This window comes from Stenella coeruleoalba, assembly GCF_951394435.1.
Source record: "Stenella coeruleoalba genome assembly, chromosome: 12".
Taxonomy (NCBI): Eukaryota; Metazoa; Chordata; class Mammalia; order Artiodactyla; family Delphinidae; genus Stenella; species Stenella coeruleoalba.
Window position 1 is genome coordinate 11,284,527 of NC_137158.1, and position 14,773 is coordinate 11,299,299.

Here is a 14,773-nt window from a genome sequence, read left to right on the forward strand (position 1 = left end):
AATTCCGATGTTCTCCGGGTTTAGCTTGATTTGGAGAAAAGGCGATGTTAACTTCAGGCTTTAACAACCAGATATTTTAGATGAAGTGCCTGCATGTCCGGAAATATCCACAGAGCTTGCTGCTGTGGTTTGATCCGTAATACCTCTCTCTGACATGTGCCTCATTTGATGTTTTAGGAGTTTGTGATGATCGTTGTCTTTGGTTTGGAGTTCATCATTCGAATCTGGTCTGCAGGCTGCTGTTGCCGGTACAGAGGATGGCAAGGAAGACTGAGATTTGCCCGGAAGCCCTTCTGTGTTATAGGTGAATATCAAAGTCTTGGATACCTAGATTTATGCCACCGCATCCTTTTCTTCGTCTTTTTCCGGTATCGCAGCATTTAGTTAATGTTAAAAGCTAACATTCATGGATTATTCACCATGGGCCAGCAATCTCGTGTTTTGAAAATGCTGACTCATTTAATCCTCTTCATAACATGATGAGGTAGGTATTTTTATTATCCCCATTTTAAGATGAAGAAATTGGGGCACAGAGAGGTGAAGTGAGTTGCTAAAAGTCATGCAGGTGGTTAGTGGTGGAGCTGGGATTTGAGCCAGATGGTCTGGCTCTAAAATACGCACTTGTGTCAGGTTAAGTTATGATGAAATACATGGTTCTCGAGTGTCGCCCTGAGTTTGGGAGCATTGGTTTCACTAAGTGTAAAGACGCCTTTTTGCTCTACAGTGTAAGCAGCACCCCTTCTATGCTCTTGCTCTGCTGGGGCGTATAAGTGTAGTTGTCTGGGTAAAGCCTGTTAATGAGCATGCCTCAAGAATAATTACAAGTATGTGTGTGCACTGTAACTGTTAGACCTGATAAAGTGTTTATCCTCTGAAATGTGAGTCCCCACCCTACAGTCCCCGAATCAATATCACATCCCTGCAGCTCCCTGGCTGCTGTCCTTTCAAAGAGATTCCATTCACCTGGGTACCAGCCTGAAATTATAAAACATCCCAGAGTTAAGATCTGGCACCTCCAAGTAATAGACTTAAAAGTGGATCATAAAATTGAAAACCTTAGTCAATTATATCTCAATTTTCAATTAATCGATTAAGTTTTTAAGTAAGTTGTCTACATCATGGCCCTTTATCCCTAAATATTTCAGTGTGGGTTTTCCAAAATAAGGACATTCTTTTACCTAACCTTCCATAAATTGGACATTAACACAATACCTTAACTAATCTGCTGGTTGTATCGCGGTTTTGCCAGTTGACCCAATAATGTCATTTGTAGCATTTTCCCTCCAGGGCGGGACCCAGGCTGGGTCACAACTGTGTCTGGTCATCACGCTTCTTTGGTCTCATTCGTCTAGAACCGTTCGTCAGCCTTTCTCTGTCTTTCCCAACACTGACATTTTTGAAGAATTTGGCCTGTTTTTAAGAAATAGAATGTTATTCCTTTGGGGAAAGAAAAAGAAAACCCTGTCTACAAAAGCTTGTCGTTGTTGTTGATGTTGTAGTTGCTGCTGTTATTCAGCAGCTACGTTTGGTTTTCTTGCTCTTTTTTCCTTTCCACTTCTTTGGTAGCCATTCAAATCCAAATGCTGAAAGTTCTCGGTGAGGTTTACTTATTTCAACTATTTCCAATCTGAGAAAGTGGGGTTTTTATTTACAAGCTAGTTTAGACTGAGCTCTTCATCAGCAGCTGGTTTGCCATTTTGTTTCAGGAGTTGGGAATTGTTGAGCACCTTTAGTTTCCTCCCTAACCCCTGTTCCTTAAGGAAGAAGTAGAGAAACCCCCTCCACGGGGACTGTAAGAGGAACCCTTTGGCCCATCTTTCTTCCCAGTGCGGTGTGAGTGGCGCACGTCCTGGGCACAGGGAAGCGGGAGGGCTCCCCACACGCATGCATGTTTCCGGAGCCACCATTCCTTCAACCAGACGTTATGGACATGGGGCTGTGCGTGAAGCCCTGCGGTTACCACAGTGAATCTAGTGCAATTCTAAGTTACATCAACCTTGAAACATCTTGTTTGGCCTTCACTAACGCAGTCTGTTTGTCCGGCTGCCCCTCTTCTGCCAGAGAAGCATGGAGGAAAGTGGGCGCCAACGCCCAGCCTTGCGGGTCCACCCAGCCCCTCGGGTGCATCAGTGAAGGCACTTGATTTTCCTCTGGAGGTTTTTCCTCTTTTTTAATTCCCTGCTCAAGCTACACCACAAAACACTGTAACTCGATGTGGAATTACGGCACAAGAACTTCCTGTCCTATGAGGGACCCAAACAAAACCATTCACAAGGCAGATGGTTTGGCCAAGGCTCACTCAGCTTCTACAGGATAAGGTTGGTTCACGGATGACTGCAGGAACGTTCCATTCCAGGCTTTAAAACCAATTTAAAATTGGTTTTATTCCAATTCCAGAGGCAATGCCAATGTATTTCTGGCTTCTAAGCTAAAAAGCAGGTTCTTTCCCAGACGCCTGCTGCCCTTTGATAGCTGTTCTCAGCTACAGATACATCAGCATAACTTAGTCCTTTAATCTTTCTCTTCCTGTCTCGGATCCGTTCAGGCCTTGGTGTAACGCATGGTTCTGAAGACTACGTTGTCGTCGTCGTCTGTAACTTAGCCACCTTTGAGCCTGTCAACTGTGACCTTACAGATTTAGTGTGACATGGTTTAGGTGTGGCTGGAGTTTAGTTACCTCTTCAGGCCTTTTCTTCGTTTGGATATTTGACCTCTAGTGAATCTATTGCTTTGGAAGAAAATTTCACAGATAAATATATCATGAATCCCCATTAGAACAAAAACAAGATTTGTACTTACATTTAGGATAACTATGCACTTTTCAGTCTTTTTTTTGAGGTACATGTAATGGTTTGATTCATGGTCCAGACGAAGCAATGAAATAGTGAAACGTGTTCAAACGTGGGTCTTGAGGATGAGGTCAGTAAGATGTAACCTACACAGAGGAACCGAGGTCACCTGCCTGACGGCGGCAGGCTGTAGCACGTGGCTGCTGGGGCCCTTTCTAGGCCTGCTTAATAGGCCCATAAAAAAATGATTGATGTCAGGGGTTAAATGATAAAGCAAAATGTAAAGTGAACCCTGGATTTCCCTTGTTTTGCCTAATTTACTGTGGCAAAGTGGACAAGGAAGTAGCATTTCCCTCATCTGTCCATGACAACTGTTGTGAGTTTGGAAATGTAGCTCACCTCTCTCAAGACTCCATGTATCTGTAAGATTTGGTTACTCTGAACATGCCAAATACACACCGAACACTTTTAGAAGGCTTGAGCATTCAAGAAAGGATCCAGAGAAGACTGGTAGCCTGGCTGTGCCTGCAGCACAGGGAGTGCTTTCTGGAAGCACCCCTGTGTCGCTCTCTCCAGCTGAAACAGACCAAAGCTTCTACAGCCGTCACCTAGCGAGCCCTGCAGACCAACTGTTAGTATTTGGACACAAGGTGATAGAGGCCCACGAGCTGATTCCCAAAGACTGCAGAACTTCCCCTCCTGACCTGCCCACCCCTCCACCCCTGCACTGGAGCCAGAACCAGGGCATTTCCAAATATTGTTGATTTGAGAAATCATAAAATCATTATATTCTTAGGTTTGAAAAACATATTTTAAACAACTGTAACCTAAGGGAAGAAAAAAAATCTATTCAATTGTTTTTTAATTAGATGCTCTCTTTCATTACCATGTTGATTTATCTCTGCTTGATTTGAGGAGTTTGCTTTGAAAATGGGTAAAAGCTTATCTTGAATTACAAAATTCTTCCTTATACCTATGCATTCAATTTACATCTCTCCCCTAAGACGCTGTTGAAATAACATTTCTACATACGTCTGGGGGCCATAATCGCTGCCCTACGACTGGGAGAGTCAAGTACATTTGGAGATATCTAACGAGCTGCCCTCATTTACCTGGACTGGCTGCTTTCTGATTTCTCTACATTCAAACACAACTCATTCACTCGTGACCTCAGTATAGAGAACGTGTGAAATAACCTCGAAGACTGAGTTCACAGTCACTCCTTTTCTAACTTCCGTAAATGACCTACCTGAAAGTTGCAAACCGTACCAAAGGCTGGTGCCTAGATCACGATGATGAGCCTGATCTGTCAGGAGGCCAACCAATTTCCTGTAGCTGCGGCTTTTCTGGATGCCCCAGTGACTCTGTCTAGAGACATATGTAACAGGGCCGTACTTCTCAGTCTTGCAGTGCATTTCAGGGAAGCAGAAAACACCAGCCTGTGGTTAATCGTGGATCTGTATTTGATGCTAAATATAAGTCGGTTTTTAATTGCTATTTTAGCAGTTCTCCTTCAGTGTAATAGTTCCCCAAGAGGACGAAAGAGGCAAACCTCAGCACGGATATTTCGCCCTGAATGGAGCATATATGCCTTTGACATGAGATAAGAGTCACTCCTGAAAATGCCAACAAGTGTATTTTTTTAATGAGAAGAAAATAACCAGTGTCTTCTTTGGCTAAAACAAAATTGCAGCCTTTATTAAAATCAACCACACAGCCAAGGCCACTCTCATATATCTGTGAGTTCATCCTGTTAAAAGGCAGCTTCAGCTGCTAATGTGTTGGAAAGCTGTATCAGAGACTCTCAGACTGCCACTGGCTCTGAACTGAAGATTGAGACACCATTTTTCTACCTCTCCAGGTTCTCCCTCTTTGGTTCCAAGAGACATACTCTTCAACTGTGTCATTTTCTACACCTTCTAATCTCCTCTGCATTTTAGTAGAAGTTATATTCTCTTGGGTTATTTCCTGTCAGTCATATACTCTTCTGCTGTTTCTCTTTCCATCTAAGTGTTCAAACTCCAGTGCATGTGGTCACCTCCGTGTGGTTAACTGGACCATCTGAGGACCATTGAACCCTGTTGGGTTGATTGACCACAGAACATTACAGCCATTTCAATCCTTCTAATTAATAAGAGCTGATATTTATTGAGACTTGCTACGTGATGGGTACTGCTCTTGAACTCTATAAATATTGTCTTATTTAATCCTACATGAGTTTTATAATATCCTTCTTAAGGATGAGGAAGTAAGCTAAGGCTTAAGAAACTTGTCCAAAGTTAGAAAGATGGTGAATGAAAGAACCAGGATTTCAGTCTAGGAAAATATACCTACCTGATGAGCTGTTTTCACTCACAACACTTCTGACACTTAACGTGTGGCGGTTTTTCCTCACACCAGCCAATTCGCCAACTTTCCGGACACCAACTTGGTGTTCAACAACTCAATACAATCCTGACACTAACAACTGGTATTAGCACAGACCCCACAGGTTCAGGGTTTAATCCCACAGGACTTTCCCTCCTCGACATCAGATGCCAGCCACAGTGAGGTGCTCAGGCTAACACACTTCTGCCTGGCTGACTACAGTTGGGGGGCTCCAGTAACTCCCCACCTCACTAGAATGACACAGAACTCAAGAAAGTGCTGTAGCTTATATGATATTATATTATATTATATTAATATTATAGCTATAATCCAAGAACAGCAGCCAAATGGAAGAGGCACACAGGGCAGGTATTTGGGACCAAGGACTGGGTAACATGCAGTTTCCGTGCCCTCACCAGGCGCCCCGCCTCCCAGCACCCATATGTTTACCAACCCAGACACTCTCCAGTACCCATGGTTTAGAGATTTTCATGGAGCTTTTACTCCAAAGACACAAGTGATTAAATCATTGGCTACTGGTGATGGAACTCCATCTCCAGGCTCCTTTCCCTCCCCAGAGGTGCAGGGTGGGGCTGGCCCTCTCATCACGCCTTTGTCTTTCTGGTCACCAGCCCCCATCTTGAAGCTCTCTAGGGACCCCCAGCCACCTCGTTATTGTACAAAAGGCACTTGTCATGCCAGAGATTCCAAGGTTCAGGAGTGTGTGCAAGGAACCCAGAACAATGAGCCAGTATCTACTTTCCAGAGTACCACACTACCCAACTGTGAGAAGATTGCGCTTACTGTTCATTAGTACTTTTCAATTAAATTTAGTTAACCTTGTCCATTGTCATCAACTTTACATTTGTAATATTCATTATTTGTATATAAATATTATCATTTCTAATCTGAAATCTTCGAATGAGAAGCCAGACTTCACAAAATGACATTAATTGCAGTATCAGCCTTAAATATTAGCCTTATTATTTCAACTAGATCAGGTTACCTATGCTGCTCTCCAACCTAAAGAAGAAATTAAGCCCTAAAGTAGACTTACTTGCCTCATATAAGACTGTATACCCTTTTGAACAATGTTATCATGAGGTCCTTGGGTATTTCCTAATTGGAGGCATCTCCGGATAAGTGATATCACTCCCAGAAATGCCTTCGCATGTTTGTTCACGTTAGTAGACCCTTGGAGGCCTATTTAGATCACTGTTGACCTGGTGCACAAATTTGAACTTATAGTTTGATCAGCTGGTATGACTTGACCATATAGAGAATACGCTTAGAGGAAATGGATAGCTAAAGATTATTTCCCACTCCTTCTATAAACTTCAGTGGCGTACTACGATATATTGTACTAATATTCTGTACTTTCAAATGTTATGTGAGAAAATTCATTCACAGACAGAGCACTTATTATGTGCCAAACATGACCTTAGGTGCAAAGGACCCCAAGATGGATAAAACATGATCCCTGCCTGTAAGAGTATGGTCTCCCATGCCCGTGGAGAAGGAGGGACACTAATTATGTTGATTCAGAGCAAACGTGATGGAGGTAGAAGTAGTCTGGACAGAAAGGTGTAGAACATCATGACCGACTGAGCAGAGGAGTGAAAGATCCCCTGCATTCTGAGCTCAGTCACCCAGCAAACGTCTACACAGTGTCCACCATGTCCAAGCGCAGTTCTAGATGCCAGGGATGCTGTGTGGCTCTAAATGGGCAGTGTCCTCCTTCCTGTTAAGCTAATATTCCAGTGGACAGAGAAAAATAATATGCAAACATATTTTTTAGAAACAAGATAATGTCAACTAGAGATAGCGTTATGAAGGATATAAACAGAGAGACTGGGGGCTTCTTTAGATCGGGTGGCCCAAGGGGGTCTTTCTAAGGAGTGGGACACTCAAGTCAACCTGAGTATTAGAGAAGCCACAATGAGAAGATGTAGGCACAGATCTCTCCAGGCCAGGGAGCAGGCATTGCAAAGGTTCTTGAGACCCAGTGAGCTTGGTTGGTACCAGGAAGAGACACATGGCCATTGCGGCTGGAGCTCAGTAAGAAGTGGGAGGTGATGGACGGACAGCCACCCCTGGGGGCCATGGGGGCCGCGTGAGGGCATATAGTTGCCTGAGACAAGGCAGCATCTAGGATGGGCCACCAGGCAAAGGTCCAATAGATTGCTGGTGGGCCTGATGCTAAATATTTGGGTTAAAAAATTTTTTGATCAGGCAACAAAAAGTATGGCTACATAAGGCTCTGGGTCTCTTGGTCATCTGTCTATACCTGTCTGAACTTCATATCGGAATATACAAATCATTACCCATCCAGAAAAATATAAACCTGTCCCTCAGACTTTTCCACTCATCTATATATATCTACCCTTAGAAACATGAAATGTCCAAACTGAAAACTGAAAAGAAATGTGTTATTTCCCGTGAGCAGCAGGAATTAGGAGAAGGTGATGAGAGCTCTCCCATTCCCCTTGGAAACTATCACCAGGAAGCAATTCCCAAGGGCCTCTTAGCAAAGGACTCTGCGGCATATACTTAGTTATGGCTGTGACACAGATTTGTTTCATTAAAGGTTATTTACTTCCTCTGAGAAATTGTCCCTTTCTGCCTTGAGATGTTCTCTGAAGACTCGCGATCAGTAGGAAGCATTAAGCTGTCTCTCGGGGGTCATTCTTCCGAGTGGTGCTTGGAATTTGCCAGTAGGAGCCCCCATAGCCTCAGTGGAAGTCAAGCAGTTCAGCACCTGTATGCGCTGTGGAGATATTCCCGGCACCTCTTTGCAGTGTTTGTGTCTTATTTTTAATAAATACCACAGAATGCTCCATGCACAACTGTGTGCAGCATTTGAGAGCTGGATAATGTGCTGTGCAGTGGGAGTCTTTTAAAATTAGATCTTAAAGCTTCTTTCATTCCTGCTAAGAATCTCAACAACAGTATAAATGCATCTTTAATTCATCAAAGAATACCTTTCTGTAACGGAATTTGGAGCTCAGTTAGAACATAGAGCTTGTAAAGCAGCACCGTGTTCCTCTGAGACGTTGCTTCTCTCACTCTGTAGACAGAAAAATTGAGGCCTGGCACAGGGTGGGTGCTCCATGCTCAGCCCCCAAGTCAGCAGTGGAGCTGGAGCAGAAAGCCAGCCTACTGTGGCTCACGACTCTAAAGCACTACCTCTTGAGAGTCAAATTTAATTACCATATAGTCCATTTAATCACCACACGCAAGAATAATGAGGGAGCAGGAAAAAGGAATTTATTAACAGGTTAGTGGGAGACCATGTGACATAGATTAGCAACTTTCTTGTCAGCGTGTTCTAGGTGGTATCCGTTGCCGTGAGAGATTATCCTGATTCCACGGGCCGCAACTGGCAAAGGACTGCTTGATTTTTCTCACTTTGAAATATAAGTAAATGTTCCACTGGAAAATGCCGCAGAACCACCGTTTTTTCAGAAATAAAACTCCCTAACTTTTAAAAAATAACAATAATAATAATAAGAGAAAAAAGATTGCGTAGTTCCCCTCTGCACTCCTTCTGGGTAAAAAGAAAGAACCACATTGAATTAAAGGTTCAACTCACAGCCTTCCTTGAAACAAAAGATGAGTGAGCCTTTGCTTCATTTTTGAATTTTGATTACTTTTCTACTAATCCACAGTGGCTGTGAACTTGCTGGACCATCTATGGCTTCTTTACTGCACACGTATTAGAAAATGGACAACAGTTTAGGGCTATATTTAGATAAGAAATCTTCCTTTGATGCTGAATATAACAGGAGGTTAGGATTTGGGCACTGGGTGTTACACGAACAGGAATAAAATTTCACGATTTAAAGTATAAATCGTATTTACAAACTATCCCATGTAACCCCCATAGCAATCTTACTGAAACTGAAAAAGATGAGGATTCCCATTTTGTATATTGAAAAACTGAGACTTAGATTAAGGGCCTTATCGAGGGTCACACTGTATAAGCAAAAGACTCAACAAAAACAGAGAGATGTGTTCACGTCAAGTCCCAACATCCTTCTATGACACCACGTCATCTCCCTGCATCACTCATGTATGGCACCGCAGGAGCAAATCAATAAACCATGTGACAGTCTGAGTCCCATCCCAAGATCTTCCCCACCCCACAAGAGACACTGGCTAATGTGAAGTCTGAGAGAAAATAGATGTTTGTTCCTTTTCCCAACAATCATCTTCCTAAGATCTGGCCCTTAGTTACAACTTTTAATTTTGAAGTAACTTTAGACTTACTTAAAAGTTGCAAAAAAGAATAGAGAGGCACATTCACAGAAAGATAGACAAGATGAAAAGGCAGAGGGCTATGTACCAGATGAAGGAACAAGATAAAACCCCAGAAAAAACAACTAAATGAAGTGGAGATAGGCAACCTTCCAGAAAAACAATTCAGAATAATGATAGTGAAGATGATCCAGGACCTCAGAAAATGAATGGAGGCAAAGATTGAGAAGATGCAAGAAATGTTTAACAAAGACCTAGAAGAATTAAAGAACAAACAAACAGAGATGAACAATATAATAACTGAAATGAAAACTACACTAGAAGATATCAATAGCAGAATACCTGAGGCAGAAGAACGGATAAGTGACCTGGAAGACAGAATGGTGGAATTCACTGCTGCGGAACAGAATAAAGAAAAAAGAATGAAAAGAAATGAAGACAGCCTAAGAGACCTCTGGGACAACATTAAACACAACAAGATTTGCATTATAGGGGTCCCAGAGGAAAAGAAAGAGAGAAAGGACCAGAGAAAATATTTGAAGAGATGATAGGCGAAAACTTCCCTAACATGGGAAAGGAAATAGCCACCCAAGTCCAGGAAGCACAGTGAGTCCCATACAGGATAAACCCAAGAAGAAACATGCCGAGACACATAGTAATAATCAAATTGGCAAAAATTAAAGACAAAGAAAAATTATTGAAAGCAGCAAGAGAGAAATGACAAATAGCATACAAGGGAACTCCCATAAGGTTAACAGCTGATTTCTCAGCGGAAACTCTACAAGCCAGAAAGGAGTCGCATGATATACTTAAAGTGATGAAAGGGAAGAACCTACAACCAAGATTACTCTACCCGGCAAGGATCTCATTCAGATTCCATGGAGAAATCAAAAGCTTTACAGACAAGCAAAAGCTAAGAGAACTCAGCACCACAAAACCAGCTACAACAAATGCTAAAGGAACGTCTCTAAGTGGGAAACACAAGAGAAGAAAAGGACCTACAAAAACACACCCAAAACAATTAAGAAAATGGTCATAGGAACATACATATTGATAATTACCTTAAACGTGAATGGTTTAAAGGCTCCAACCAAAAGACACAGGCTTGCTGAATGGATACAAAAACAAGACACATATACATGCTGTCTACAAGAGACCCACTTCAGACCTAGGGGCACACACAGACTGAAAGTGAGGGGATGGAGAAAGATATTCCATGCAAATGGAAATCAGAAGAAAGCTGGAGTAGCAATACTCATATCAGATAAAATAGACTTTAAAATAAAGAATGTTAAAAGAGACAAGGAAGAACACTACATAATGATCAAGGGATCAATCCAAGAAGAAGATATGACAATTATAAATATATATGCACCCAACATAGGACCACCTCAGTATATAAGGCAACTGCTAACAGCCATAAAAGGGGAAATCGACAGTAACACAGTAATAGTGGGGGACTTTAACACCTCACTTACACCAATGGACAGATCATCCAAAATGAAAATTAATAAGGAAACAGAAGCTTTAAATGACACAATAGACCAGAAAGATTTAATTGATATTTATAGGACATTCCATCCCAAAACAGCAGATTACACTTTCTTCTCAAGTGTACATGGAACATTCTCCAGGATAGATCACGTCTTGGGTCACAAATCAAGCCTCAGTAAATTTAAGAAAATTGAAATCATATCAAGCATCTTCTCTGACCACAATGCTACGAGATTAGAAATTAATTACAGGAAAAAAAAACCGTAAAAAACACAAACACATGGAGGGTAAACAATATGTTACTAATTAACCAAGAAATCACTGAAGAAATCAAAGAGGAAATCAAAAAATACCTAGAGACAAATGACAATAAAAACAGGATGAGCCAAAACCTATGGGATGCAGCAAAAGCAGTTTTAAAAGGGAAGTTTACAGCTATACAAGCCTACCTCAAGAAACCAGACAAATCAAATCAAACAATCAAAACAAACAAAACAATCAAAATCAAATAAACAATCTAACCTTACACCTAAAGGAACCAGAGAAAGAAGAACAAACGAAACCCAAAGTTAGCAGAAGGAAAGAAATCATAAAGATAAGAGCAGAAATAAATGAAATACAAACAAAGAAAACAATAGCAAAGATCAATAAAACTAAAAGCTGGTTCTTTGAGAGGATAAACAAAAGTGATAAACCATTAGCCAGACTCATCAAGAAAAGAGGGAGAGGACTCAAATCAATAAAATTAGAAATGAAAAAGGAGAAGTTACAACAGACACCGCAGAAATACAAAGCATCCTAAGAGACTACTGCAAGCAACTCTATGCCAATAAAATAGACAACCTGGAAGAAATGGACAAATTCTTAGAACGGTATAAGCTTCCAAGACTGAACTAGGAAGAAATAGAAAATACGAACAGACAAATTACAAGTAATGAAATTGACACTGTGATTAAAAATCTTCCAACAAACAAAAGTCCGGGACCAGATGACTTCACAGGTGAATTTTTTCAGACATTTAGAGAAGAGCTAACACCCATCGTTCTCAAACTCTTCCAAAAAATTGCAGAGGAAGGAACACTCCCAAACTCATTCTATGAGGCCACCATCACCCTGATACCAAAACCAGACAAAGATACTACAAAAAAAGAAAATTACACACCAATATCACTGATGAATATAGATGCAAAAATCCTCAACAAAACACTAGCAAACCAAATCCAACAACACATTAAAAGGATCATACACCATGATCAAGTGAGATTTATCCCGGGGATGCAACGATTCTTCAATTTACGCAAATCAATCAATGTGATACACCATATTAACAAAATGAAGGAAAATAACCATATGGTCATCTCAATAGATGCAGAAAAAGCATTTGACAAAATTCAACACCCATTTATGATAAAAACTATCCAGAAAGTGGGAATAGAGGGAACCTACCTCAAAATAATAAAGGCCATATATGACAAACACACAGCAAACATCATTCTCAATGGTGAAAACTGAAAGCATTTCCTCTAAGATCGGGAACAAGACAAGGATGCCCACTCTCACCACTGTTATTCAACATAGTTTTGGAAGTCCTAGCCACGGCAATCAGAGAAGAAAAAGAAATAAAAGCAATACAAATTGGAAAAGAAGAAGTAAAACTGTCACTGTTTGCAGATGACATGGTAGTATACATAGAGAATCCTAAAGATGCCACTAGAAACTACTAGAGCTAATCAATGAATTTGGTAACATTGCAGGATACAAAATGAATGCACAGAAATCTCTTGCGTTCTTATACACTAATGATGAAAAATCTGAAAGAGAAATTAAGGAAACACTCCCATTTACCATTGCAACAAAAAGAATAAAATACCTAGGAATAAACCTACCTAGGGAGACAAAGACCTGTATGCAGAAAAGTATAAGACACTGATGAAAGAAAGTAAAGATGATACCAGCAGATGGAGAGATACACCATGTTCTTTGATTGGAAGAATCAACATTGTGAAAATGACTATACTACCCAAAGCAATCTACAGATTCAATGGAATCCCTATCAAATTACCAATGGCATTTTTTACGGAACTAGAGCAAAAAATCTTAAAATTTGTATGGAGTCACAAAAGACCGCAAATAGCCAAAACAGTCATGAGGGAAAAAAACGGAGCTGGAGGAATCAGACTCCTTGACTTCAGACTTTACTACAAAGCTACAGTAATCAAGACAGTATGGTACTCGCACAAAAACAGAAACGTAGATCAATGGAACAACATAGAAAGCCCAGAGATCAACCCACGCACCTATGGTCAACTAATCTATGACAAAGGAGGCAAGGATATACAATGGAGAAAAGACAGTCTCTTCAATAAGTGGTGCTGGGAAAACTGGACATCTACATGTAAAAGAATGCAATTTAACACTCCTAACACCATACACAAAAATAAACTCAAAATGGATTAGAGACCTAAATGTAAGACCGGACACTATAAAACTCTTAGAGGAAAACATAGGAAGAACACTCTTTGACATAAATCACAACAAAATATTTTTTGATCCACCTCCTAGAGTAATGGAAATAAAAACCAAAATAAACAAATGGGACCTAATGAAACCTCAAAGCTTTTGCACAGCAAAGGAAACCATAAAGAAGACGAAAAGACTACCCTCGGAATGGGAGAAAATATTTGCAAACCAATCAACAGACAAACGATTAATCTCCAAAATATATAGACAGCTCATGCAGTTCAATATTAAAAAAAACAAACAACCCAATCAAAAAATGGACAGAAGACCTAAATAGACATTTCTCCAAAGAAGACATACAGATGGCCAAGAAGCACATGGAAAGCTGCTCAGCATCACTAATTATTAGAGAAATGCAAATGAAAACTACAATGAAGTATCACCTCACACCAGTTAGAATGGGCATCATCAGAAAATCTACAAACAACAAATGCTGGAGAGGGTGTGGAGAAAAGGGAACCCTCCTGCACTGTTGGTGGGAACGTAAATTGATACAGCCACTATGGAAAACAGTATGGAGGTTCCTTAAAAAACTAAAAATAGAATTACCATATGATCCAGCAATCCCACTACTGGGCATATACCCAGAGAAAACCATAATTCAAAAAGACACACACACACCCCAATGTTCATTGCAGCACTATTTACAATAGCCAGGTCATGGAAGCAACCTAAATGCCCATCAACAGACAAATGGATAAAGAAGATGTGGGACATATATACAATGGAATATTACTCAGCCATAAAAAGGAATGAAATTGGGTCGTTTGTTGAAACGTGGATGGATCTAGAGACTGTCATACAGAGTGCAGTAAGTCAGAAAGAGAAAAACAAATATCGTATATTAACGCATGTATGTGGAACCTAGAAAAATGGTACAGATGAACCAGTTTGCAGGGCAGAAGTTGAGACACAGATGTAGAAAACAAACGTATGGATACCAAGGGGGGAAAGCCGCAGGGTGGTGGTGGTGGTGGTGTGATGAATTGTGTGATAGGGATTGACATGTATACACTGATGTGCATAAAATGGATGACTAATAAGAACCTTCTGTATAAAAAAATAAATTAAATTAAAAATTTTTTTAAAAAAGAATAGAGAGAGTTGCCTTGTACCCAAGTATCCTTCACCCAATGATAACATCTCTCATGAGTTTAGTGCAGTTATGAAAACCAGGAAGTTGATTGCCTGTGTTACTAAATTGCAAACCTTATTCAGATATCACCAGTTTTTGCTTGCACTCAATGAAATTTTATCACATGTACAGGCTAATTTAACCATCACCACCATCAAGATACAGAACCTTCGCATCCCCCTAAAGAAACTTGGGGTGCTATCCCTTTAGA

General features: G+C 40.6%; 1 protein-coding gene across 5 annotated transcripts in view; it reads left to right on the forward strand.

The window, feature by feature from the left end:
* Window positions 1–14,773, forward strand: part of KCNQ5 (potassium voltage-gated channel subfamily Q member 5) — a 577,598-nt gene that overhangs the window by 428,985 nt on the left and 133,840 nt on the right. For all 5 annotated transcript variants that reach the window (XM_079938653.1, XM_079938654.1, XM_079938655.1 and 2 more), the window contains exon 3: window positions 178–304. In XM_079938653.1, coding sequence (XP_079794779.1) covers window positions 178–304 — 127 coding nt within the window. The remainder of the gene's footprint in view (window positions 1–177; window positions 305–14,773) is intronic.